Source organism: Pongo pygmaeus, chromosome 5 (assembly GCF_028885625.2).
Source record: "Pongo pygmaeus isolate AG05252 chromosome 5, NHGRI_mPonPyg2-v2.0_pri, whole genome shotgun sequence".
Taxonomy (NCBI): Eukaryota; Metazoa; Chordata; class Mammalia; order Primates; family Hominidae; genus Pongo; species Pongo pygmaeus.
Window position 1 is genome coordinate 130425754 of NC_072378.2, and position 26583 is coordinate 130452336.

The 26583-nt window shown below is 39.3% G+C and overlaps 2 protein-coding genes across 31 annotated transcripts in view; one reads left to right on the forward strand and one right to left on the reverse strand.

Annotated features, from left to right (window-relative positions):
- L3MBTL3 (L3MBTL histone methyl-lysine binding protein 3) overlaps positions 1 to 18772 on the forward strand; it is a 123910-nt gene extending 105138 nt beyond the window's left edge. For all 21 annotated transcript variants that reach the window (XM_063666576.1, XM_063666572.1, XM_054492327.2 and 18 more), the window contains 3 exons: positions 10839 to 11008; positions 11229 to 11291; positions 16947 to 18772. In XM_063666576.1, the coding sequence (XP_063522646.1) occupies positions 10839 to 11008; positions 11229 to 11291; positions 16947 to 17090 (377 nt within the window). In that variant the 3' untranslated portion in view covers positions 17091 to 18772. The remainder of the gene's footprint in view (positions 1 to 10838; positions 11009 to 11228; positions 11292 to 16946) is intronic.
- Positions 18773 to 21635: 2863 nt separating this feature from the next.
- SAMD3 (sterile alpha motif domain containing 3) overlaps positions 21636 to 26583 on the reverse strand; it is a 218034-nt gene continuing 213086 nt past the window's right edge. For 7 of the 10 annotated variants that reach the window (XM_063666587.1, XM_054492704.2, XM_054492703.2 and 4 more), the window contains 3 exons: positions 23333 to 23504; positions 22663 to 22745; positions 21663 to 22124 (listed from right to left, as the gene is read on the reverse strand). In XM_063666587.1, the coding sequence (XP_063522657.1) occupies positions 21840 to 22124; positions 22663 to 22745; positions 23333 to 23504 (540 nt within the window). In that variant the 3' untranslated portion in view covers positions 21663 to 21839. Of the gene's footprint in view, positions 22125 to 22662; positions 22746 to 23332; positions 23505 to 26583 lie in introns of all 10 variants that reach the window. The other 3 variants (XM_063666586.1, XM_054492711.2, XM_054492712.2) reach the window with 1 other exon arrangement.

Below are 26583 nucleotides of genomic sequence, written 5' to 3' on the forward strand. Positions count from 1 at the left end.
AATAAGATTGTAACATAAAATTTATCTATAGTGAAATCATGTTACGATTCTAGGCTTTCTTTTAACATCTTTCTTAGCCTTAGATTTCTTTTATCTTTTCGAAATGGTTTTTCAAGAACCATTTTGTATGAAAGAGATTTGGATAGCACTTTGTCCGGTACTGGATAGCACCAGCCAGTAGTTTACTGGTTGTCTTCACCTAAAATCCAGGGAGCTTTGGTCCGAAACCAGGCCTTATAGTATCTGAAGACGTTTCTCAGTGACACTGGGGACCTCTCAGAGCCTAGTCAGTGGGTTTCCTCCTGCCTCTCAGTTCTTAATAGAGCCCTGGCTGAATGCCTTATATGGGGTTCCCTGGAAACAGACCCTGAGAGTGTTTTGTGCAAAAGGTTTGTTAGTGAGTATTCTTGGGAGCAACACCAGTGAGAGAGTGAAAGAAGCAGGATCGGGCAGACGGAGAAGCTGAGCTGTGATGTAGTTATAGCAGAGGCCTTAGCCCATCCCACAAGTTGTGCAGGTGGCCGTTTGGAGTTATCCCAAATTCAGGCAAGGGAACCAGGCTTTTGTTTCTCTAAATTGACCGATCCTCGGGTGTTTGCTGGGAGGGGCACATGTCCTCAGGCAAGGAAGCTCCCTCTGGCTTTGGGCAGTTCCAGGAGAGGGAGGCAGCTTTGAGCATCTGCATTCCACAGGGAGGAGAATGAAGCCCTGGTTCAGAAGGGCGCAAAGAACGGCCCACCACAGATTCACTATATTCAGCCAGATATTTGGTCTGTTTTTCTTTGCAGGAAAATCAGACAAAACAAAAGAAACAAACCAAAATATCCCTTTAACTATGTGAGATTAGGCCACCTAAATTCAGTCTACTCTCTTGGTTTTGAAAATGAACCTGGCTCTTAAATTCAGTCTTCTTTTGTGGTGTTTTGCCTGGGAAGTCGTGAGCCTTTTTGATTTTTTGATTCAGTCTTCTTTAGATCCAGAAAGCTTCCTTAAGTTATAGTTTTGATTATTATTAATACTTCTGCTTCATTTGTATCTTTCTTGAAGGTAATACCTATTCTTCTTGGGCTACACCCAAGAAATGATATAAAAAATACTTAACAGGGGCCAGGCGCGGTGGCTCACGCCTATAATCCCAACACTTTGGGAGGCCAAGGCGGGTGGATCACCTGAGGTCAGGAGTTTGAGACCAGCCTGACCAACATGGAGAAACCCAGTCTTTACTAAAATACAAAATTAGCTGGGCACGGTGGCTTATGGCTGTAATCCCAGCTACTCGGGAGGCTGAGGCAGGAGAATCACTTGAACCTGGGAGGCAGAGGTTGCAGTGAGCTGAGATCACTCCATTGCACTCCAGCCTGGGCAACAAGAGCGAAACTCCGTCTCAAAAAAATAAAATAAAATACTTAACAGCTCATTTGGTAACCAACATGGCACAGGACAGTTAAATAGTCGTCTTAGTACTGGAGCAGGGTCCTGGAGGTTCCGTGCTGTAACAGAAGTTATGCTTAGATGCTGGATCTTGGGGAAGTCCCACAAGGGACTGACTGCATGGTGGGGAGTAACTATTACCAACCAATATGGAAGTATTTTAATATTTTAACAACTTTGGCATTTTGTGATGTTGTCAACATGTTTTTCAAGTTGAAATAGCTCACTCAGTCTCTCTTTCTGTCGAGTGTGCTATTTACTGCCTTTAACATGAATTTTAACAGCAGTGTCTTCTTATTTTCCTGTGATTTCCTACATTGGCTTGTTCTCTTTTCATAGCCTATTTTTGTGTTATAGAGTTTATTTCCCCTTGTGCATTGCTAACGTCATGAAACTCTTCTGTCTATAACTCAGTGCTTTTCTTCTGATGTTTTCTAGAACTTTTTATCAGAGGCCCCGTGGTAATTGTTTTCTGTTTGATCATTTTTGCGTCCCGAGTTTTCCCAAGGTCTTTTGTGAAGAACACTAAACGCTTAATGTTCCCGTTTGAGTCCTGGCACAATTCCTCTTTCAAACCCAAGGCTGAAGGTCAGACAGATGTGGTCCATTCCGGAGCCCTCTTGTGAACCTACAGGTGCCCACCAGTGTTCATTCTCATTTCCACTCCTCCAGTGGCAGAAGCAGCCCTTTCAAACCTAGCCTGGCTGGGGTGGCCTGGGGGTGGGAGAGAATGCCCCTTGCAGTGTGGGTAGCATTTATTCTAGAGGAGACTTGAGAAACCACCCTAAGTTGCTTTACAATGTCAAGAGGATTTAAGACTCCCTAGGTCTATGAGGCCTGTTTTGAGTCTAGGAGCAAATTGATTTAAAAGACACGCACACACACACACGCACCCCTCTTAAAAAAGGATATTTCCCTCTCCCCCACCCATTTCTTCTGTTAATTCTGTTTAGTTCAGTAGAGTATGTGTAATTATGAGCTTTTGGGGACGATTCCTGCTATGCTACTGAATTTGATCTTTGAGGACTTTAACTCAATACTTCCCTCCCTCCCTCATTACCTCTTTCCCTCCCTCCCTCCCTCTCTTTTTTTGCTTCTGTCTTCTCTACCTGAATAAGTAGCTCATTCCTACCATTATGGAAGTCCCATTAGTAAAGAATTGAATAGTTTGACCTTCAAATTTAAATTGATGTATTCCTGGGAAAGTATGGTTTTGTTTTCCCTTCTGCAGCCACTCTCTCTCCTGGGTGGCCCATGTGAGAGAACTGAATTCTGTTTTATCACATGCCAGGTTCTCACCTAAAAAGACAGTCTTGCTTTTTGCTTCCATAGCCATTGGTTTATTTTGATTATTAACCTTGAAGTGATCCTCAGTTATCTTTCATGCCTGAGTTAAGTGTCTTGGAAGTTAATTTTGTCTATATTCCTTCATGCTGTGAATTCACTTATTTTACCCAAACACTTTTATTGTTCATCCTTTTGTATTTGGTCACCAGTTAGTAACTCTTATTTTGAAAAATATTAACAGATGTATCCCATTTCTTGTGGTTTTTTTTTCCTTTCATATTAAAAGCATATTTTATAGATTCGTGAAATGTTAGCCTAAGAGGGTTATTGACTCATTTCCGTTTTTACTATTTCATGCCCAATATACTCCCAGTTATATGCATTTCTTTCAACAGAGAACTACTGTCTCCCATTTGCCAAATGCTTACTATATGCCAGATGCTGGGATAAGCATTTTAGAAATATCATGTCATCCTTACTACAATACTGTTAATTTGATTTAGCCAGGAATATATAGAGCTGGTCAGTGGCAGAGTGGGGCTTTGAATCCAGGTTTATCAGACTCAAAAACTGACCCGCTTGACCACAACCCTGTATTTGGTATTAGGAGGCAGGCGATCGAGGATCACTTCCTGGTGCTGCTGCTGCCTCACAGTGTGGCTTTGAGCCGTCAGGGCTGGGCCTCCGTTTCCTCACCTTAGGGATAGCTCCCTCAAAGCATTGTTTTGAAACTAAACTGAGACAAGGCATTTGAAGATTCTGGTTTCACTTTTGCCACTGGCCTAAAGGAACAGGAATGAGTCAGAACAAGTGGTAAGCAGTAGCTCGTGCTGCGGCTTGTGGACTTAGCATTGTTCAGGCTTGGAGAAGCAGGGAGCAGATTGGGATCTGAGTTTGCAAGTGGCAAGGAGCATAACGTGTACCTCCTTTTGTTTGGCACTTGCCCTCCTGGGTCAGCCTACTACATGATGGTTCTCTTGGGCCCTAATGGGAACAGTCGGGTAGGAAGCAGGTTCTTACCCTCCGTGGTATTGGAGATGTCTCTTTCCACCAAAGACCTCATATTTGGTTTAGGTAGTGTTCCCTATATTGAAGATTTATTGTCTTGTTTCTCCTGAAACACCAGAGGATGTTTATTTCAGGATCATCTTTATTTGAAAAGTCTTTTTACAAAGGTATTTTCTCTGCGTCGCTTTCTTCTACCCTAAGCCAAATCAGAAATTTTAATACCTGTACTCAACCAGAAATGAGAGGCATGTGAGCAGATTTGATTTGCAGATTTCTACTTTGGATAACAACAGTATCATTTATTAAACTTCATTTCAAAAAAGTGTAGGGACATAGGGTAAGCTTCCCCTCTGCATTCTCTGAAGGTTCACTGAGATGACTGACAATAGATTAATAGGAGAAAGAGGCATACAGAATATATTAATGTGCATAAACGTGGCAGTCCTGCAAATATGAGACTCAAGGCCAATGGTTGAAGTTTGTGACCCCTTTTCATAGAGGAAAGGAGAATGGGGGTGGGATCGGTATAGGCAGTTGCGAGGGGTAGTAAATAATTTTCAGGAGAAATGAATGAGCCCAAAGAACAATGGCCTGGGACAAAATTTCTCTGAGTTCTGTGGGAGGTTGCAGGAAGGTGAGGAGCAGAACTTCACTGTGAACAAATGTTGTCTTATTATGTAGATAATGTCTCTTGGGTAATCTCTTGGAGATGCCCTGAGAAGAATAGATGAAGTCTCTGAGCATGGTGATTTTAGTGGTTAAATCTTTGTTGGCTATTTGATGAGACTGCTAAGTTGGCAATTGCATTTCTTTTGGAAAGAAGTTTTCTTAGTCAGATAAGGAAATTCTAGAGAGTTTCTCTCTGCACATGGGAAAGAAGGGATCAGAGAGACCAGGGCATGGGGGAAGGTCAAAGGGAGACCTTGCTTCTGAGGCTTACTTCTGAGGTCTTTCAGTTTCCTTTAATTCAGAGCATTTAGCATGCCAAAGTGCCACATTTTGGGTCATTGTCCTCTGTAGCCTAACAAAAGTCTGCAAGTATATGCTGTATTTATATACCCTTCGAGTTTCCGATACAGTACGGTGCTGAATAAATAATTGCTGAATGAAGAACTTTCATATGGTAGACAATAGAGGCAGGCCTTTGTCACTAAGAATCAACATTTAAAAAAAAATCCCGTTTGCTGCTTTTTTAGACGGATGAAATAAAGAAGTCAAAGATCCACAGACTTATTTGTCTGTTACTCCCATCTATCATTTTCTTCTGATATTAACGAGACCCAGCAATTGATGTTGTTTTAATGATATATTTCCACAAGTGCATTAAATTGCTTTCCAAGTCACCAAAGTGAGACTTCCATTTTTTGTTATTTTTTAGTAACATTAAGTAGTTTATTTAATACCAGCTGCTAGTTTATATAACTTTTATTATCCAAATAATACATGTTTATTATAGAACAATTAGCAAATACAGGGAAGCAAAATGGAGAAAATCAAAATTATGTGTAATTTTATACCATTTTCTGAATGTGGGGACCTACTTTTTTAGACTGTTTCTATCTGAAATGTTGTACAAACTACTTTGTAACCTGCAGTTTGCATAAGTATTTATACTTCTTGCAACATAATATTAAATATTCTCTCTGTGGTTGGATGTAGCATCACTTAACAAACCAATCCCCTGCTCTTGGGTTATCTAGGCTAGTTATTTTGTATTTCTGACTGTTAAAAATGTTTTTGCAATAAACTTTAGTGGTGATTAGGATTAGGGGTGTGTGTGTGTGTGTGTGTGTGTGTGTGTGTGTGTGTGTGTGTGTGTGTAATACAAAACACATAAAAGTGGCTTATGTAAGGTAAAAGAGGCTTATTTCTCTTCCACATAAAGGAAGTACAGAGCTTGGTCCAGGATTTAAATGGTACTTAACAGTGTCAGGAAATCAGATTCCATTTATCTTGCTGCTCTGCCTTGCAGAGCACCTATTCCCAACACCATATCATGGTTAGAGGTGGTTGCTGGAAGGCTAGCCATTAAAGTACTATTCTACCCAGCAGGAAGGAGGAACATACTGGGGGAGTGTTGGTGGGTGTGCTCTCAGCCTTTAAGAGCACTTCCAAGTCCAATTAGCAGAACTCATAGGATATTGTAGATTCTGCTTCTGCTTATGTCCATTAGTCATATGGCCACTTTTAGCTGAAAAGGAAGCTGGGAAATGTAGTCTTCATCTGAGTAGAGTTACATACATACCAGAGACCCTCCACTGTAACTGACTTTGAGATGATTGTTAGCGTTCGTGCTTCATTATTTTCTTAAGATGAACTTCTAAACTTGGAATTGTGGAGTCAGTGGATGATAACTCAGAAGGAATCTTTTCCAGGTGAGAGAAAAGACTTTTGCCCAAAGCTGCTTCCTTGGAGTGTTTTGTGGTTTTTTTTTAGCATACCAGTGCCTGATGAAGATAAGAATGGGAGACATTCTTTTATCTCACTGGAAGGTGCCATCCATCCGATCTATCCAGAGAGCATCTGCTGACCCTGATGGAAGTGCACAGGTGCAGGGTCGGTAGAGGCACCTCTTACTGGGGCTTTGCCAGTGAATGTTTGAAATTTGAGTATAAAAGAGATCTTAACAGTACATTCCTTGTACCATGCAATATCTCACGGCGTGTAGGGCCAGGGATATTGGTGGTGCTGTGTTCTAAGACTGGAAGTCACTTTTCAGCTGGTCCTGTCTGACTTGTAGGTAGATTTGGATCTTCAAATTTGGCACACAAAAATCTTTTTATCTTTTCTTCAACAAAACATTGGTCTTTATGCCTCTTATGTATGACTAGAGGTCTTTAGTGTCTGTCTCTTTCTCATACATATGTATAGGCCTCACTGAGAATTTTTTTTTAAAAGAAAAGTAGTGATTATTTGATTAAACATTAGACTGAATAGATTAATTTGTTCATAAACATAATGAATATTATTATTTTTCTCTGCAGTATACTGTGTCCATTTTAATGTACTGTCACTTTTCTCTTAATTCTTATCTTTCCACTGTTGAGGATGACAGCTTTGGTTCTACAAATAAAATTTATCAGATTGTTGAATCAAGAATCAGGAAGGATGACCATTCCTTCCATATGGTAATTTTAGTTATTCGCAGTCGGCCTAAAATATTTTTACTCACTGTGGAAGCACACAACCTGAAACCAAGTGGGGCAAGTGAGAAAAGAGTTCGATCACATACCTTTGGTCAATTTTCATCACAGGAAACTTCAGAAGTATAGAGAACTTCTTAAAAATTTTCTATAAAGAACTTCTTAAAAATTGTCTATAGAGAACTTCTTAAAAATTTTCTTTTCCATGCATGTCAATGGTTTGAGAGGAGAGTGGTACGAAATAGGGTCCTAGGCAAAGGGAGGTGGCTGAAATGTCTTTAGAACATGAGGCTCTGTTTCCCGAGGCATATTGTGCACATTTAAACCTACTCTTCCTTACTCTTGGCACTGAACCAGCTACTGGAGCCAGAGTCTATGTGCATTTATTTTAGCCTATATCATAACATGTTAAAATAAAAACCTGGAGTCACTTTTCTTTGCAATTCAAGGAATGCAGTACAAATTTGCTTAAATGAAGCTGCTTTCTTTATTCCTTTTGGATTAAAATCATAGGAGGTGGCATGGTCTGTGGCTGATAACATCAGTTAGCGAAGAAGACTCAGCAAAAGGAAGGAAAGTCTTAATGTGAAGGATGCGGAGTTGGTACTAGGATTGGAAGAGTATATATGTCTAGGCCTATTTATAGTATCAGGCTTAAAGACATGCAGAGGCAACCACAGACATAAGGGCTTTGGTGTTTTTAGTCATTTCCTTAGAATGGGTTAGTTATTTTTCTAAGGAACAATGTTCGGAACGTTAGAAATGAATTGTGAATAATACAGCTTTTAGCAGAAAATAAAATGAAAGAGTAGGTCTGCAGTGATAGAATGAACAGTGCTGAGTGTTAATAGGATAAAGACTACGGCTTTGGAAAAGACTAATTATATGGCATGCACTCAGGATACAAATTATAAAGTCAGCCCTATTTTACTGTAGTGTAGAATTGGAAATCTTACCATTTCATATAAAGCTGTCTTATAAAATACGTACAAATATTGTATTTCAAATAATAGCTAAGCTCTTTAGAATACCTGAGATTAAAAAGATGTTTTTAAGTTACTCCGTATTTTGCTACACAAAAATTCCTTAAACTCTGGGCAATTCAAAAAGAAAAAGAATAAAAACAAACTGTTTCTGGTTTATGTATTTGGTTCATAATAGATATTCAATAAAATGGGATGAGGACCTGCACCTTTGAGGTTGATTGGATGAAATATGGAAAGAGGGATAATGATGGCTTTTTAAAACATATTTGAAGATTTGAAATGTTTCATGTGGAGCAGACACTAGAATTTTTCTGTATGAGCTCAGTGAGGTAGTACCAGAACCAGTGGGTGTCAACTCCAATAAAATAGATTTTTGACTCAGCATAGTGACTTTCTAGCATTCAGAGCAATTCAAATTTTGGATTAGGCTAGTTTAAGAATAAACTTATTAGAAAACTGTAACAGAACAATAAGAAATAAATTTTTAAAAAATTTACCACTTACAACAGCCTCAGGAAACATCTGATACATAGGAATAAATTTAACAAAAGATGTGCAAGATCTCTACCTGAAAATGACAAAATATTAATGAGAGATATTAAAGAAGAGCCAAAGAAATTGAGGGATTTAGCTTCTTCATGGATTGGAAGACTCAATATTGTAAAGAAGTCATTTCTTAACCAAATATATCTATTGGAAATTTGTCTAGTAGAAATAAGCCCTTTACAAAAGAGCCTCTCTATGTGGACAATAAACATAGGGAAAGATTATCAATATCATTAATCATGGAATGCATTTGTAACCATAATGTGATACCACTATACACCCACTAAACGGTTAAAAAGAAAAAGATAGACAATACCAAGCATTGGTGTGGAGGTGAAGCAATTGGAGCTGTCATATGCTGTTGGTAGGTATTCTGCAGTTGTTTTGGAAAGCTGGCAGGATTTACCAAAGCTTAATGTACACACATGCTGTGACCTCAAAGTTTCACTCTTTGGTATATGTGCAATGGAAACGCATACATATATTCAAGAAATTGTTACCAGGAAAGGGTCCCAATCCAGACCCCAGGAGAGGATTCTTGGGTCTCACGCAAGAAGGAATTTGGGGCGAGTCCAGAGAGTGAAGTGAGAATGCAAAAGTGTATTAGGAAGGGAAAGGAATAAAGAATGGCTACTCCAAATGGTTGCCCATTTTTGTGGTTATTTCTTGATGATATGCTAAACAGGGGGTGGATTATTTGTGCCTCCACTTTTTAGACTGTATAGGGTAACTTCCTGATGTTGACATGGCAATTGTAAACTGTCCTGGCACTGGTGAGAGTGTAGCTGTGAGGATGACCAGAGGTCACTTGGTTTTGGTGGGTTTTGTCTGGCTTCTTTACTGCAGTCTGTTTTATCAGCAAGGTCTTTATGACCTGTGTCTTGTCCGCATCTCCTAGCTCATCCTGTGACTTAGAATGCCTTAACCATCTGGGAATGCAGTTGTCTCAGACCCAGTAGGTATCAGGCTTATTTTACCCAGCTCCTGCTCAAGAGGGAGTTGCTCTGGTTCAAACGCCTCTGACAAAATAATGTGTACAAGAATGTTTGTAATAGCACTGTTTGTAATAGCCCCAAATTAAAAACAACTCAGATGCTCATTGTTCATGATCTCCAAATAAATTATACAGTATTCACAACCACAAAAAACCATACAACAAAGAGAAGGTAACTTCTACTATTCACAACAATGTGGATGAATCTCAGAAACATGCTGTTTAGAGAAAGAAGCCAGATACCCAAGTTTCCATTTTAAATACAATTCAAAAAAGGGTAAATGAATCTATGGTGTTAGTAGTCAAGGAAGTGGTCACCCTTGACAGGTGAGGTGTGATTGGAAGGGTGTGCTGGCCACGTTTTGTTTTCAGTCAGGGTGTTGGTTACATGGGTATGTTCACTTTGTGAAAATTCAGTGAGCTTTACACTTAGTAAATTTCTGCATCTTTCTATAGATCTTAGAGATACAAAAGCAAGGCTTTGTGATAGAATTGAGGTGTCCTTGTAACTGAGCTGGTGTGTGAGCGGAGAGGAAATGTAGGGGAGGTGCCTTTCTTCTGAGGTGCTTTGAATACAGAGTTTTCAGAAAAGGTTTCTGTTCTAAAGGACCATAAGGAGATGACGATTGACAGCTCTAAGTCAAGTGTCCAGAGGACAAAAATCCTTTGCTAGAGAATGGCTGTTTTAGGAAAGCAGCCATAAAACTAGGTTTGGGTTCAGAAGCTCTAACATAAATAGAATATTCAGTAGGGTTTTTTTTTCTTTCAAGAGATGGGACCTTGTCTTGTTGCCCAGGCTACAGTAAGAATATTTGGTAGTTTTAATTTTGATCTGAACAAGTAAAAAATTACAAAAGCATTTGCATTTCTGCTGTTTTATTTTTATTGCAATAATTTCATATCCCTATCAAAAAATTGAATTGGCTATTTAAAAAATCAGTATGATTAGTAAATAAGAAGTTAAAAAACCAAACCAAGCCCTGAGACAAAAGGAGAGAGAAAGTACGCCAACTGCGCCAACTGTGAATACATGGTAAGCACAGGTGTTAGACGTGAGATGCAACTTGGCTGTTACCTTTACAAAATCCAAAGCAGAAAGGGGAGCAAATAAACAGCTTCCTAGAATAAGACTGACTTTCCTTCCCATTAAAACTTTGAGGCACATTTCTTATCTGAAGCATTAAAGAGACAACGTTGAATAACATAATGAAGCATGTCTTTAGCAATGAGTGCTGTAGCAAATAATATCAGTTGAATTTACAGGTTGTTTTTTATAGTGACCTTCAGTAAAGACAAAGAAGAGCCTATTCAATAGTATAATGCTGAAAGGAACCAATGCTTTAACCACTCCCACCCCCAGTCTCATTATCTGGGAGATGCATGGCATTTGGGGCTTTCTTGCTGCTTTCAGAGAGTGATTTCCCATTTGTTTTCATTGACCAGGTGCCCGGGAAGAACCCACCGTCCAGCAGGCACAGCGTCGGTCAGCTGTCTTTCTGTCCTTTAAGTCCCCAATTCCATGTCTGCCCTTGCGCTGGGAGCAGCAAAGCAAACTTCTTCCAACTGTCGCTGGAATCCCTGCCAGTAAAGTCTCCAAATGGAGCACAGATGAGGTATATTTTATTTTCTTTGCTGCCAGACACCAGATACAGGATTACTGGCTTAAGAGGTGTGGAACATTGAGCGTAGGTAGTGTTTAGTCTTTTTTTTCTGAAAGAGAAGAAATTATTCTGAGAGAAATAACTAATGCATATGGGTTAAACGTTTTGAACCTGTAGCATTTAGATTCTGACTGTGTTTTTTAACTGGGAATTTTGATATTGCTTTTGACAGGTGTCAGAATTTATACAGAGCTTACCTGGGTGTGAAGAACATGGAAAGGTATTTAAAGATGAAGTAAGTGTTCCACTAAATTGCAATATGTTACTTAATGGGATCAAAGCACTGAAATGCCCTGGATGGTGAAATGTGTGGAGTTGGCAGAGTCAAAAAGAGATGGGGTGTGTTGAAATTGACAAATTGATGTATACTAACAGGCAGTATGAATCAGTGGTATAAAAATGTCTTTGTATAAGATGAGATGCATAAGAATGTTTGTGAGTACCATTTTATGATGCCCCACAGCAGTAACACTAGGCTCCTTATAAAAAGAAGACCCACAGAACTTAATAGCATGCATTTATATGGTTTATAGCACAGAGAAAGCCAAAGAAAGAAATAAGCAACATTTTATCTTTTTAATAAAGTGAAATTAGTTTCCTTTATTTTATTTTCCAGCGTCATTCTGACAACACCATGATTGACTCCATTTGAGGTTTATAATAAGTAATATTAGCATTATGTCTAAAAAAATCCCTTAAGTCATGTACATTCCTCAATAATGTTTATAATAAGATATTTGTCACAGTCCACTTTTGGAAGATTATTTTATTAGTTTTTAACTGCCTCTCCAAAACTTCAATATAAGAGGTGATTAAGAATGATAGCACTTACAGTGAGCACTAGAATAAAAAGGAATCTGGTTTCTAACTTTTAATTCTGTAAGCGTACAGCAGGAGACCCTTTTCAGTAGAGACCTTTAAAAATAAGCCACTTGCCTGTCATCTCCTTCAAGCAAAGCAGTCAATTACCCCTCTGATTTTGGCTCTGTCTACTCCTGCCAGAAGGCAGAAAGTAGACTGAGTAATCTCAGAAGGCTTTCTCCAACATCTGCTGTCTACAGTTACACACATACACACCTTGTTTGCTCCTATGTGTAAAGCTCAACTGTTAAGAACAGCATACTTTCCGTTTCATTGCAGGAGTATAGACACAGCTAACAATCCAGCCACCAGTTGTCAGTGTTGTTATACTGTTAGGTATAATCTATGTGTTAGAAGAAAGCATGTTAAAATGCACAAAGATCTGATTTCCAACATCTTTTTTCTGATTTATGTTCTTATTGTGCAAATGTTTTATTTTCTCTCTATTTGATCTTTAATTGGCAGTTACTCAGATTTTCTTTCCCTAAGTCCTGAGTGTCTTCACTGACACTCTCAATTCATTTTCTGTTTTTTCCTTTTTTTTTTTTTTTAATCGAGATGGAGTCTTGCTCTTTTCGCCCGGGCTAGAGTGCTCACTGCAACCTCCGCCTCCCAGTGGAGGCGATTCTCCTGCCTCAGCCACCTGAGTAGCTGGGATTACAGGTGCCCGCCACCACGCTCGGCTAATTTTTTTTGTATTTTTAGTAGAGACTTGGTTTCACCGTGTTGGCCAGGCTGGTCTCGAACTCCTGACCTCAGGTGATCTGCCCACTTCGGCCTCCCAAAGTGCTGAGATTACAGCCTGAATTCATTCAGTATCGCTGAGCAGACTTAGAGCCACATCGGGAGCTGTTGGTCAGTCTTGGAAAGTGTCATGTAGTCATTACCTTTGAAAATAATAAAGCATTTTTGAAAATTTATAATGCATCTCTTTTATAACTTCTGTTTTTTTTATTCTGTTGATATCTAGATAATCCATGTAGGTTTGCTCTATTATTCAGGTTGAGTAAGATTCAAGTTTAAATTGAAAATGATATGGTATTTTTTGAGTAATTTTTTTTTATTCATGGCAGATTGTCTTTGGAGATGTTCCTCAGTTACCAAATACCCTCAAAGCTAGATCCTTTTCTGGAGGAGTGAGATAGTTAATATTCTCTGTCGATATGTATTATTCACTCATTTACTCCTTCATTCATTCATCTTGTGCACATTAGTTAAATTCCGACCATGCGTATGTTACTTTGTGTCATGCTCTTGTGAGAAGGATGACTCGAAAATAATGAAACCTAGTCCTTGTTCTCAAGTGTCTCACTAGGTCAGTGGGTTTGGATTTTGAGTCCTACAAGTAAACCATAGTACAAATATAACTGAAGTCTTACAAATCATCTTTAAAAGGCAAAGGACAAGTATTCAGATAGGCTGTTGTTGGAAATTATCCTTGACTTCTCTCTTACACACGCCACATCTCATCTGTTGAAAATCCTGTTGGGTGTATCTTTGAAACATGTAAAACCCTATCACTCTACTGCCACCACCACCCTGGTCTGTGCCACCATCCTCTCCCACTTGGATTAGTGCAGTAACCTCCAAACTCACTTTCCTGCTTCTGTTTTTGCTCCTCTACAGTCTATTCCCAGCACAGCCAAGGTGACCCTGCTGAAACATAAGTCAAACCATGTCACTCCTCTGTTCAGATCCTTCCAATAGCTTCATCTCTCAATCAGAGTAAAAGCAGAAGTCCTTACAAGGGCCTGCAGTCTGACACCTCATTACCTCTCTTGCCCCCTGGCTCTTTGTTTACACTGCCCCTCTCGAGTCTACACGCTGGCCTCCTTGCTCTTCCTCTGATTGTCCAGGCTTGCTCCCACTCCTCCTTCTGCACAGAACACTCTTCCTCCAGATGTTCATGCGGCTCACTTCTTCTGCTCAGATGCCAGCTTGCCAATTAGTCCTGCCCTGACTTTCCTACTTGAAATTGCCTCTTGTCGCCACACATGCATCCCTGCTCCTGCTGCCCATTCATCTTCCTAGTCAGCTCTGTTTAATCATAGCACAAATCACCTTTTTTTTTTTTGAGACAGAGCCTCACTGTGTTGCCCAGGCTGGAGTGTAATGGCACAATCTTAGCTCACTGCAACCTCCGCCTCCCAGGTTCAAGCTATTCTCATGCCTCAGCCTCCCAAGTAGCTGGGACTGCAGGTGTGTGCCACCACACCCGGCTAATTTTTGTATTTTTAGTAGAGATGTGGTTTCACCATGTTGGCCACACTGGTCTTGAACTCCTGACCTCAAGTGATCCACTGACTTCAGCCTCCCAAAGTGCTGCAATTACACTCATGAGCCATTGCTCCTGGCCAACATGAGTCATTTTCTAACTTACTAATTAATTGGCTTACTTAGTATGTTTATTGGCTTATGGTCTGTCTACCACTTCTAGAATGTAAACTCCACAAAAAGTTTTTTGCTTGCTTGGTTTTGTTTTATTCCCTGCTATATGTCTAGGCCCAAGAAGAGTGTTTGGAATATAATAGACATTCAGTATATTTTTGTTGAGTGAATACATTCATGCCTTTACACTCTGAGAAAGACTCATTCAGACAGAGCATGTCACTGTGGTTTGGAGTTAAGGCATTAGAAAAGAACAAACAGTGAACAGTGGAAAGGGCAGTGAACTGGAAGGCAAGAGCTCCTGAATTCCAAATCCCTCTCCCTTGTTTTAGGCCATTAGCAAGACACCTAATGTCTGGAATAATAGCATTGTATATTCATTGCAAAAGCTAACAAAAAAAAAGTAAGCCTTGTAATACATTGCAGCGGTCACTGTTGTTCTTAGGATATACTTTCTTGAATTAAGTTTACTTCCTTCCAATCAAGGCTTGTTCTTATGGCCACATGTCAGAGCAACCTGTATGTAATAAAGAGTTTGGAAGTAGCCTCAAGATTTTTTTTCTTTCTAGTGTATGTAACCTTATAAATAACAACCTACCAAAATGTATCCTTACTGTCCCACTTTTAACTTCAGATCCCAGCCACTAAGTTCTCTGGATGTTTTTTCTTCATCAGTTACCTGTTGTGTTATACTCTCACATAGTTTCAGAAGGAGGCTTGGTGTCTGCCGCAAGCCTTCAGTAGGGCCAAGGCTATAATAAACCAATCAGCCTTTGTAGTGGGCTCCTTGGGAATGTCAGTTGACATTTTCATTAATGACTTAGAAGACTTCTATAAGGCTGTCCATTGTACTAAGGTCTGCCTTGGTTAAACGAAGTGTTAATAGATCTGCCTTTCCTCCTGACCTTGCTTGTCATAGCACAAGCAAATGAGAACAGACCAAATGTTTCCAAAAAACAGAACATTTCTTATACCTGCCGCTTAACGGTGCTACACTTGGAGATTAACACTGGAACATCTTTCCTTCTAGTTTACAACAGCAGGATGTCTTTTTACTGAAATTAGCACACTTTTTCCACATAATTATTACTTGAAGAAGTTGTGTAAGATGACTCCAGTTCGTACTGATGAAGCATTTAGGCAGTCTATATTTACAAGTCTTTCATTTTTAAAGGAGAGAGGAAAATCTTAAGAAGTAGCTATTTAATTATATCGCCTTGTTTAGAGAACCGTTTGCAGAATTTAGAGTTGTCTTAGTTTGCTAGGGCCACCATAACAATGCCAACCACAAACCGGTGGCTTAAATAGCAGAAATGCATTGTCTCATAGTTCTAGAAGCTGAGAATCTGAAGAAGGCTAGAAGTCAGGGGGTTGGCAGGGTTGCTTCCTCCCGAGGGCTGTGGGGAGAGAATCTGTCCTGGGCCTCTCTCCTTGACTTGTAGATGTGACTTGTAGATGGTGGTCTCTCTTTGGGTCTTTATGTTGCCTTCCTTCTATGTGTGTCTCTATCTCCAGATCTCTCCTTTTTATGAGGACACCAGTCATAATTGGATTAGGCACCCACCCTACTCCAGTGTGACCTCATCTTAACCAGTTACCTTGCATTGACCCTATTTCCAAATAAAAGTCACATTCTGAGGTACTGGGGTCATGACATCCAACATACACATTTTTGTGACAGGGACACCATTCAACCCATAACAGAGTGCATTGCGTCAAGGTTTCTGATGTTCTAAGGCAGAGAACAAAAGTGTGTTTTACTTTTTGTACAAGGTGGGAAAACTGAAAGGGAAACTCTTTTTTTTTTTAAGGTGATAAAAGAGCTGAAAGTCATAATGAAAGACTGTTTCTTTGCTCTGCCCAGTAAGCCAGACATCATTTTCATAGTATTTTATCTTTTAACCTAAAAGATGTGTTGTACCTTTGAACTTCTAGAGAATAGTAGCCTATTTTTCAGAAGCATAGACTTTTGTCTTAGAAGATGCCCAGAGAGAGGAAGGGTCTTTCTCATGGTTACGCTACCTGAGTATTAGAAAAACCGCCTTAAAGTCAGTGACTCTTAACACCAGCCTCACATTCACTGTTTGATTGCCCCGTTAGTAAATGCTTTTCTTCTGTGTGTAAAGACTAACTGTGGCCACACTAGAGATAAGTGTTATCTTTCTGATTTTCTTTTCTTCATGGTGGAAGGCTAATTTTGAAAAAAAAAAAAAAATGTTGCATGTAGCTGATATGTTTGCCTGAACTATTTTATGTCCACAAACACTCATGTACCTGTTATCTCTTCTAATTTTAAAACCTGCCATGATAAAAACTAGATTTTGGGCATCCTGGATTTTTCCATATTCTTCTTAACTCTACAACTAATTCAGAGTAATCACAGGAAGGTATGGGCACCTTCTATTTTCCTTTGGGCTGGTTTTTCAGGTGAATTAGTTTACTTTGTTCCCAGTCCACTTTGGGGTGTGTCGTTGTGGATAAGAAAGGTCCATATATCAAGAAATGTCATTCACACATGAACTTCTCTGTGTGCTTTTTTAGCATTTCTATGTAGAAGACAGCTGGTAATTTAACCTTGAATAATTTCTACAACACTGCATCTTGTTAATCCACATTCTGTTGTTTTTTTCCCCCATTTTAGCAAATTGATGGAGAAGCATTTCTACTTATGACTCAAACAGACATTGTTAAAATTATGAGCATTAAACTGGGCCCTGCTCTCAAAATTTTCAATTCCATCCTGATGTTCAAAGCTGCAGAGAAGAATTCTCACAATGAACTTTGAAGATGGTGAATTCTGAATACCATCAGCATTCTGCTTTAAAGCTCATGTTTTATTCAAAGCACAAGGACGGTTATAACTCCTAAGTGAGAAGTCTCCAAAACTCAAAAGAGCAACACTATCGGATTATTTATATTACTCAAGAGACAATATATATGAATTCTTATGAAAGTGCTTGAGCTTTTAACCAGGTACTGTCTAACAACAGTCATCTTTTGGTTCTGTTCACTGAGCTAAATTTATCTTTGTAAATCTTTTTGAGTCTGGGGGGTGGGGGGAAAGGGGGACTTCATTAATTATTTATGGTAATGGGGGGGCAGAGTAAGAACTTTTGGCATTTTGTAAACATTGTTGAATTCTCTTTCATGTACACTGTTTCTTTTTCAATACTTTCAGAAACCTTTTTATATAATCAAATTTCAATTTAAACCAAATTAGTCAAAACCTGGCTAAGTTTAGCCGGTAGGACTGTTATCTGTATTGTTAATTTTGTGCCATATTTTGAATTGCAACATTATGCTAAGTATAACTTTGCAAGTCATGATATTGCCTAACTGCTTGTCGTAATTGTCAGGGCTGAATAGTTGTAAGAATGACTTTTCTTTGAATCAGTATTTTTCCTTTTGCACGCATTATGAAATGTTAAACAAATTACTTTTCACCAGCATCTTTACTATAATTACCAAAAACATGTATATAAAAGAATGGAATTGAAAAATAAAATATATAAACATAAATAAATTAGGTAGTGTATTTGAGTGGCATCAGTCTCACTCATCTTGGTGCCCCGGTGTTTACAAGAGCCAGATGGTGTCAGAGGAGTATGCAGTTGTATGCAGTTATGGTTGGGGGGAATGTTTGTGAGGGTCTTGAACTATTTATGAGATGATCTTGAGCTTCTAATTGTCATTGATGAAATTGTGGTGGTTTACAGAGACTAAGAGCTCATTCTGTCAACAGAAACACTAATCGGTAAAGAGCCCTGTCTCAGGTCATGCATTGTCCTCCAAACCCAAAGGTTTTTTCAGGGTTGGTTGAAGAGCGAGTGTCGTTGATTTTACTGAAAAGACAAGGTGTGAAGGAGCAACTTCAGTTGACACAAAATTTGAAATGCTCACAGATCAGGGAGGTGATTTCCCAAAGTAATTACCCAAGAACCTCCGTTTTGGAAGGATTCCTTTTTCTGTAGAATACTTTGCCTCGATATATAAGCATACAGATGCACTTTAAATGAAAACCCTTGATTATAAATTGATAGCTGGTAGTGTTTCTTTTGCAAGAATGCATTTCTAAGGCAAAAGGTAAATTATTTTGTCTGTGTTTTGATGTACTTTCTGATTCCAGGATTGGATATTTATTCAAGGACTATTTTAAAAATAGAAAGTAAGTTTGTAGCATGCTGTCTGAATTCTGGGGGAAGTTCCACCTCTTCTTTAGTTGCTTTCGTTTTTTATGATGTAGGACTTCCTTTGATGTCCCTGTTGGAAGTCCATTAGCAGTCCTTTGCATTTGTCAATTCAAAGTAAAACAGGGTCAGTGACATCTGCAGTGTCCCAGTCATTTATTTGCATGAATCTGCTTAAATAAGTTTTTTGTTGCTGTTTTTTTTTATGTTTTGTTCAGAATTTGTACATTCAAGTTGTACTTGTTATATCTGATATGAATGAAATAAAATCTTAATTACAGATGCTTTTTACATATGTATGATTTTTAAGAAAGCTTCTCAAATAGGAGAGGCAGAACAATCACAGGAAGAGCATCAAGTATTTGGACATTACTAGCTATATAACGAATCTGTAGGATTCAGAATTGTCAAACTGTGTCCCAAGATGATGACAAAAATATTGAAAGATTATATTGTTAGGTCAAGTCCAATTTATCCCCATTGGGAAATTTTTTTTTTTCAAGTGTAAAGCATAGAACTAAAGCATAGTTTAAATCATGAGATTTTAAACATCTTCTTCTTCTTCTTCTTTTTTTTTTTTTGGAGACAGAGTCTCTCTCTATCCCCCAGGCTGGAGTGCAGTGGTGCGCTCTCGGCTCACTGCAACCTCTGCCTCCTGGGTTCAAGTGATTCTCCTGCCTCAGCCTCCTGAGTAGCTGGGATTACAGGTGCCCACCACCACGGCTGGCTAATTTTGGTATTTTTAGTAGAGATGGGGTTTTGCCATGTTGGCCAGGCTGGTCTTGAACTCCTGACCTCAGGTCATCTGCCTGCCTTGGCCTCCGAAAGTGCTGGGATTACAGGCATGAGCCACCACTCCTGGCCAATTTTTTAAATCTTATTGAAGACATCCACTCATTCTATATGCAACATGTTGTTACATGTTAGAGGCAAGGCATTAAGCATCTGTAGGGTGGTGAGGAATTCACTGTACCTCAAGAAGGTGAAAACTCTCACCACTCCATCCCTGGGATGTAGTCTAAGTTTTAACAGAGAATATAGGGCACCATGATTGTAGGGAGATCTCTGAAATGAGAGATGCAGGCTTAGGGTAAGACAAACGGTGGAAGCCAAGCTCAGTGGCTCAACCCTGTAATGCCAGCTACTCAGGAGGCTGAGGCAGGAGGATCTCTTGAGCCCAAGGATTTCGAGACCATCCTGGGCAACATAGCAAGACCCCATCTCAAAAAAATGAAAGAGAGAAAAGGGAGGAATAGAAAATATAGACCTTGATAGGACCTTCCAGTCTAAAGGCATTTTTTTTTAAAAATTGAAAACACTGCGCAAGCCAAATACAGCCTTTCTGCAGGTTGATATTTGTCCTCAGGCTGCCATTCGGCAACTTCTAGATTCAGTAGACTCAGCCCCTAAATAAAATAATAGGGTATGTTGGTGAAGCAATGTTGAATTTAGCAAGTGTCAGGATGTGCTGGGCACTGGGGATAGATACATCATTGAGAAAGACAATAAAATGGGCTTGAATCTACCTTCAAGGTCAGCCCATGTCTGTGTCATGCTTGGAGCCAAACTTCACTGCAGTTTCCCTGTAGCTCACCTTGTCATCCTGTCCTGGCCTGAGAGAGGCTGTCATTCAAATTCAGCCATAGGGATGTATACCTTATAAGGAAAAGAATCTGTAAGAACTTGGTAAATTTATTTGGGAATAAAGGACTAAAAGGAAGAAGGAGTAATTTGAGGAAATAAAGGAAAGTTTGTAAGAAACTAAAGGTACATTCTAGTGAAAGGGAAGAAATTAGTACTGGAGGATAGGAACTTAGGTTAGGCGAAATGACTCTGCCTGTGTTCTGATGTAAGTAGTTAGTTAATTAATAGTGATTGTAGAAATGGGCAACTGTTCTTTGACTTCTTTTATCTCACTGGCTTTAGCGTTTTAATGAACAGTCCTTATAGAGAGAAAGGTATCTAGCAGGCTGTTGTCATTTCAGTGATAGAATAAATATTTTGCAGTTATTTCCAGAGATGGGTAGTGTAAAACTATTTCTTCAATAGTTTGCATGAACCTTACTTTTGTTTTTGTTTGTTTGTTTGTTGAGACACAGTCTCACTGTGTTGCCCAGGCTGCAGTGCAATCGCACGATCTTGGCTCACTGCAACCTCCACCTCCCAGGTTCAAGCACCTCTCCTGCCTCAGCCTCCTAAGTAGCTGGGACTACAGGCATGTGCTACCACACCCGACTAATTTTTGTTTTTGTAGTAGAGACAGGGTTTCACAGTATTAGCCAGGCTGGTCTCGAACTCCTGACCTCAGGTGATCTGCCCATCTTGGCCTCCCAAAGTGCCAGGATTACAGGTGTGAGCCACCGTGCCCGGCCCACATGAACCTTTCTTAAACTTAAAAAAAATTAATTTGATCATGTAACCCAGGAAATGTTCATCCCATTATGCTGTGTAGGTATTTTAACACACTTTTAAATCCCTTTTCTGTTCCCAAAAGGCCCTGGTCTATCTTTCAAAGCTCATAAGTAATGTTGATATTTTGATAATAACATCAAGGGGCACCTTAAACTATAGTTTTTACCTTGTGAAATGGTTGGAAAGAGGGAGAGTGCACTGAGTCTTGTTAGACCCAAAAAGTACTTATGCAGCCATTGTTAAGAGCAGAACAGATAGAACTGGACTCTGGGCAGTAGCCAGTTGGGTACGCAGGATGAGTCACTGTGTTTCCAAGGCGAGAAGCAGTAGCAGATGAACACAGGTCACAGACATCAGGACTGTACCAGCAAGATCAGCCAGCAAGGAGGAGACCTCAAAAATGCCGCAGCCCTTATTCTCAACAAGCGATTAAAGACAACCAGATCTCCTGGGGCTAGGCAGATCCCCTGAGGGAGAGAAGAGTATGTGTCCCTTCTTGAAATGTTCAATGCAAGTTCAAAATGTTCTCAAGTGATGTTCAGACCAAAGAGACAGCCCACAGGCCATAAATGTGCAGCTTCTGGGCATTAAGTGGGCATGCTGAATTGAGTCCAAGGCCATTCTCCAACCTGAAGGATTTGAGTACAGTGTATTTCAAAAAAACTGAAGCACCTCTGAAAATATAACTTCAACTGCAGAATTTCTAAAAACTCAAAACAAATCAACAGCTCTTTAATGAAGTAGAATTTTATTACAGAATTTCACAAAGAACTTAATATCTAAGTGTAAAGATAGAAAGCATTGAAATTCATTAACATCTGTAATACAAGATGATTTTCTCATACCTACCTCTACCACAACCCTAAATCAAAACAATTCCTTATGAAGCTTCAGTTTTCCCAGAGGTAAATTCCGATACAATATTTGGCATGCTATTAAGTGACTGGGTGCTGAAATCCTACTTCGTTTTCCTTTTCTTTCAAAGAAGGAAAATAAGGACTATGCATATCAAAAATCAACGTTTCTAGGAAGTTGAAGGTTTGGGACAGTCTTCTTGGACACTCAATCCCAAATACATGAAAGGCAGCTACTAGCGCAGCCAAGGCTGTAACACAGTCGTCCAACTTTGTGAGCCTTTCCCTTTCTAAATATAAAGAAAATTCGCAGACCTCCATGTTGAAAGGGTTTTTAACTTCCAACACAGGTGTGGACACTTGCACCTGAAAAAAAGAGTGGAGTCATTACCATGATATGTAAAATAGCTAAATAATAAAACAGATCTGAACTTAATCATGGTATTACAATAAATCGGCTTGTTGCAATGTAGCATATTTGTAAATGCGACAAACATACTTCAAAATAGACCACCAACTTTGCTTTTAAATAAGTTATCGCGGTTGGGCTCAGTAGCTCATGCCTGTAATCCCAGCACTTTGGGAGGCCAAGGCAGGTGGATCACCTGAGGTCAGGAGTTCCAGACCAGCCTGACCAACACCGTGAAACCCCGTCTCTACTAAAATACAAAAATTAGCTGGGCGTGGTGGTACATGCCTATAATCCCAGCTACTTGGAAGGCTGAGGCACGAGAATCGCTTGAACCAGGAGGTGGAGGCTGCAGTGAGCCAAGATCACGCCATTGCACTCCAGCCTGGGCAAAAGAGTGAGACTCCATCTCAAAAATATAAATAAATTAAATAATATAAATAATCGCATGAAGATGTAAAATGTCAAACTAGTGGCCATTCACATACTACACACCTGTTCATTCATGATGACAAAAAGGCTGGGATCATCCCCAAAAACATCTGGGAGGAGTAAACATGTGGCTGTCATTTTCATGTCTGTCAAAGCAAATGTGTTAACATTTGAAGTAAAAATAAGCTTTTAGCAATTGTAAGCTAAGCTAGTCTTGAAACATCTGGATTTTTTGTTACCTTGGACAGAAAACAAACTAGCCTTCTTAGATCAGTGTTTCACACTTTTTTAAACCATACCCTCTTCTAATAAAACATTCAAAATCTCGTATCTGCCCTCCAGAGCACTGCCAGGAGAAGACAAGAGTTCTTTACTGTGTGTCCATCAGCCAGGAAGATTTTATGCTGCCCCTTGTGATTTGTATTGTAAAATTAACAGGTTACTAGTTCCCTAAATATAATTTTACAATATCCAGTATACTTTTAAAATCTATACCTCTCCTCCTCCCCAATTGGAAAAATTCTTTTTTTCCCACCAGCTGTTCCACTTATTACTTAAATATTGAAAATTATTATTAAATATATTTTAGTAATGTAAATTTTTAATTTTTAAATACATTTTTTAAACTCAATAAATGTAAATTACTGAATTTTACTGACTACCAAAGCATAACTTTTCTAGATATTCTGACAGATAACAGACGAAATCACACCACTCCACAAGGTTTACTAACATTTCAACATGTCTTCATCTGTGTAATGTTTCATTTTTTCTTGCAATACAATATTGATTGGATTGTCCACCACTGAAAAAGAAGTCAGTATATTTTCTGAATAGGATTCCAAAATATGCCTTGTTTTCTTATAAATATCTGTTCTTGTAAGAAGTTGGAATTCTCTGAACATCTGACAAAAGAAGAAAGCAGTGGATACATCAGATCACAAGAAAAGCTAATGTATAGAATGTAAAGACATAAAACCTTTAGAATTAAGCTTTGAATGCTGGTTTACAGTAAGTACTCAATATTTTAGAAGTTTTAGTGGAAAATTAAAGCCTTAGGATGAGGGAGGAGAAAAGAAGGAAAGCCTGAAATGAATTTGAAATGATAAATAATGAGCATGGCAAATTTCTAAACCTACAGAATTAAAACTTTGGATGCAGACTTAACTAAATGAGGATTCAAAGGGTATATGCATATGTAGGCTAGTTGGGTTACCCAGCTAAGATTCTAAGATCTTACATTTCTTTAGGTGACTACATTGTTATGTCTTGTTCAACAAGCAGCAAAGAACAAAACTGCTTAGGAAGCAACCCCTGAAAAATACTTAACCATAGTATCCTAAATTTAGGGAAAGGAGAGTGCTTTAGAAACACTGTAAGAGTAGACAGAGGTAAACAGTGAAAAACGATATATGGCTGGGCATGGTGGCTCATGATTATAATCCCAGCATTTTGGGAGTCCAGGGAAGGAGGATCACTTGAGCCCAGGAGTTTGAGACCAGCCGGGGCAACACAGAAAAACCCTGTCTCTACAAAACACACAAAAATTAGCTGGGCATGGCGACATACGTGTATAGTCTTAGCTACTCAAGAGGCTGAGGTGGGAAGATTGCCTGAGCCCGGGGAGATGGAGACTGCAGTGAACTGAGACTGTGCCACTGCACTCCAGCCTGGGCAACGTAGTGAGACCCTGTCTCGAAAGAAAAAGAAACAATGTATGTGCAGATTTGACTACAAGGTCAAAGCAAAACCAGTTTACTTTATGGAAGTCCCTTTTCTCAAACTACCCCATCCTACCACTGCCTGAATTCTTCCCCCTCAGAGGATTCCACCACTACTCCCCCTCTTGTTTTTGACAGAGTGGCATTACCAGATTATTAGCCACCCACACTCCTATGAATTAATTTAGTCATTGCTTTTCCTAAAACTATAAAGAACAATCACATACTACCCACTGGGCCTCATTGTTCCTTGAATGTTTTGGTAGATCATAAATTGCCTAGAGATTAGGTCTGAAAATTAAGCTGTCAGAAAGCTGAAATGCATAAGGCATAGTGGCTTTGTTACCAGGCAACCCACAGTGGACCACTAATCTAGATTAATACCCTTAGAAAACCGTTTTCTCAGCAGGAAGATGTGAAGTGAAGGATGAAGAAGAAGAAGTTCACCCACTGTTCTGGGCTCGTAGCCTAAGAATTTCTTTTCTAACTTCTTGTGTTTTGAAATCATTTCAAGTTTACATTAAAGTTGCAGAAATAGTAAATAGAACTTACAAGTGCCCTCTGTGCAACTTCCCCCAATTTCTGATCCAGTTGAAAATAAACTGTAGACATAATGCCCCACTATTCCTTAATACCTCATTGTGTATTTCCTAAATACAAGGGTACTCAAATTCAGGAAAATCTACTACACATTCCATTCAAATTTGCCAGTTGTTCCAGTCATATTCTTAACAGGTCCAGGATCTAATCCAGGATCGCACATGAGATTTAGATACCACGCCTCTCTAGTCTCCAGTCTGAAACAACTTGTTAGTTTCCTTGACAGTTTCTGAAAAGTGGAGGCCAGTTACTTTGTAGAACATTTCTCCTCGGAAGTTTTATGATATTTCAAGATATATGCATTTCTGGCAAGAATATTAGTATTTCTCACTGCATCTGGAAGCACAAAATGGTAACTGGTCCCAGTATTGGAGATAATAACTTTTATTACTTGATTTAAAATGGAATTCACCAGGTTTTTCCACGTAAAATTATATATGTTGTATTTTACAGGAGATACCTTGAGTTTATGTAAATATCTTACTCCTTGTATAACTTTGATTCATCAGATTCCACATCCATTAATGATTCTTGCCTGAATCAAGTACTACTATAATAGTTGCCAAATGGTGACTTTTCTAATTCCTTTCTTTCTACATGGATTAGTTGGCTTTCTATTTTAAGATATAGTTTATTTTCTTCCACATATATTTACTTATTTATTTCTATCACTACAGGTTAATCAATTCCCATTTTACCCAAACGGTTACAAATCTGATCCTTTCATTATTTATAGAATTGCTCGAATTGCCCAGACTTGGCCAGTAGGAGTCGCTTCAAACAGACTGCCATGCCCTCTTGGCATATCCTTATTAGTGTGCAAGCACTTCCTTCATTTCTGGCATTACACAGTATTTCAGACTTGTCTTGACTCATCTTGGTTTGTTGTTGTTGTTTTCATTTTTGTTTTGCCCCCTCCCCTGTAGTGAGCTATTTCTCCACGAACCCTAATTCCTTTTCATGAAGAAGGGCCTTTAAAAACTGAGATTTCAGGCCAGGCACTGTGGCTCATGCCTATAATCCTAGCACTTCGGGAGTCCAGGGCAGAAGGATCATTTGAGCCCAGGAGTTTGAGACCAGCCTGAGCAACATGGCGAAATCTGTCTCTACAAAAAATGCAAAAATTTGCCAGGCATGGTGGCGCATGCCTGTAGTCCCAGATACTCAGGAGGCTGAGGTAGGAGGATCACCTGAGCCCTGGGAGGCCGAGGCTGCAGTGAGCCATGATCATGACACTTCAGCCTGGATAACAGAGTGAGACTCTCTCAAAAAAAAACCCAACCAAAAAAAAAACAAGATTTCAGCTCTGGTGTGCTACTTGCTACAGAGATGTTATTGCTCTAGACTTTCTCACAGAAGAAATCTAGGAAATGTTTGAATTTACATAAACACAGGCACCCATTGATCCAGAAACACCAATAACTATATATGTAAATATTAAATAGCCATACATAAAGACTAAAACCATGAATTCACATTGATACTTTCAATTCCAAACCAATACCACAGGGCTTTTCCTAACCTTCCCCTTCCCAAGCTTCTAACTCTCTTCAACGGTGAGATACCTGGCTCCCATTATATCTCAGTGTATTTACTTATGAGCACAAACGTCTGTGTAGCCAAGCTCCCAGCTGTGAATGGTCAGCCACAGAGAAGCCTCCCT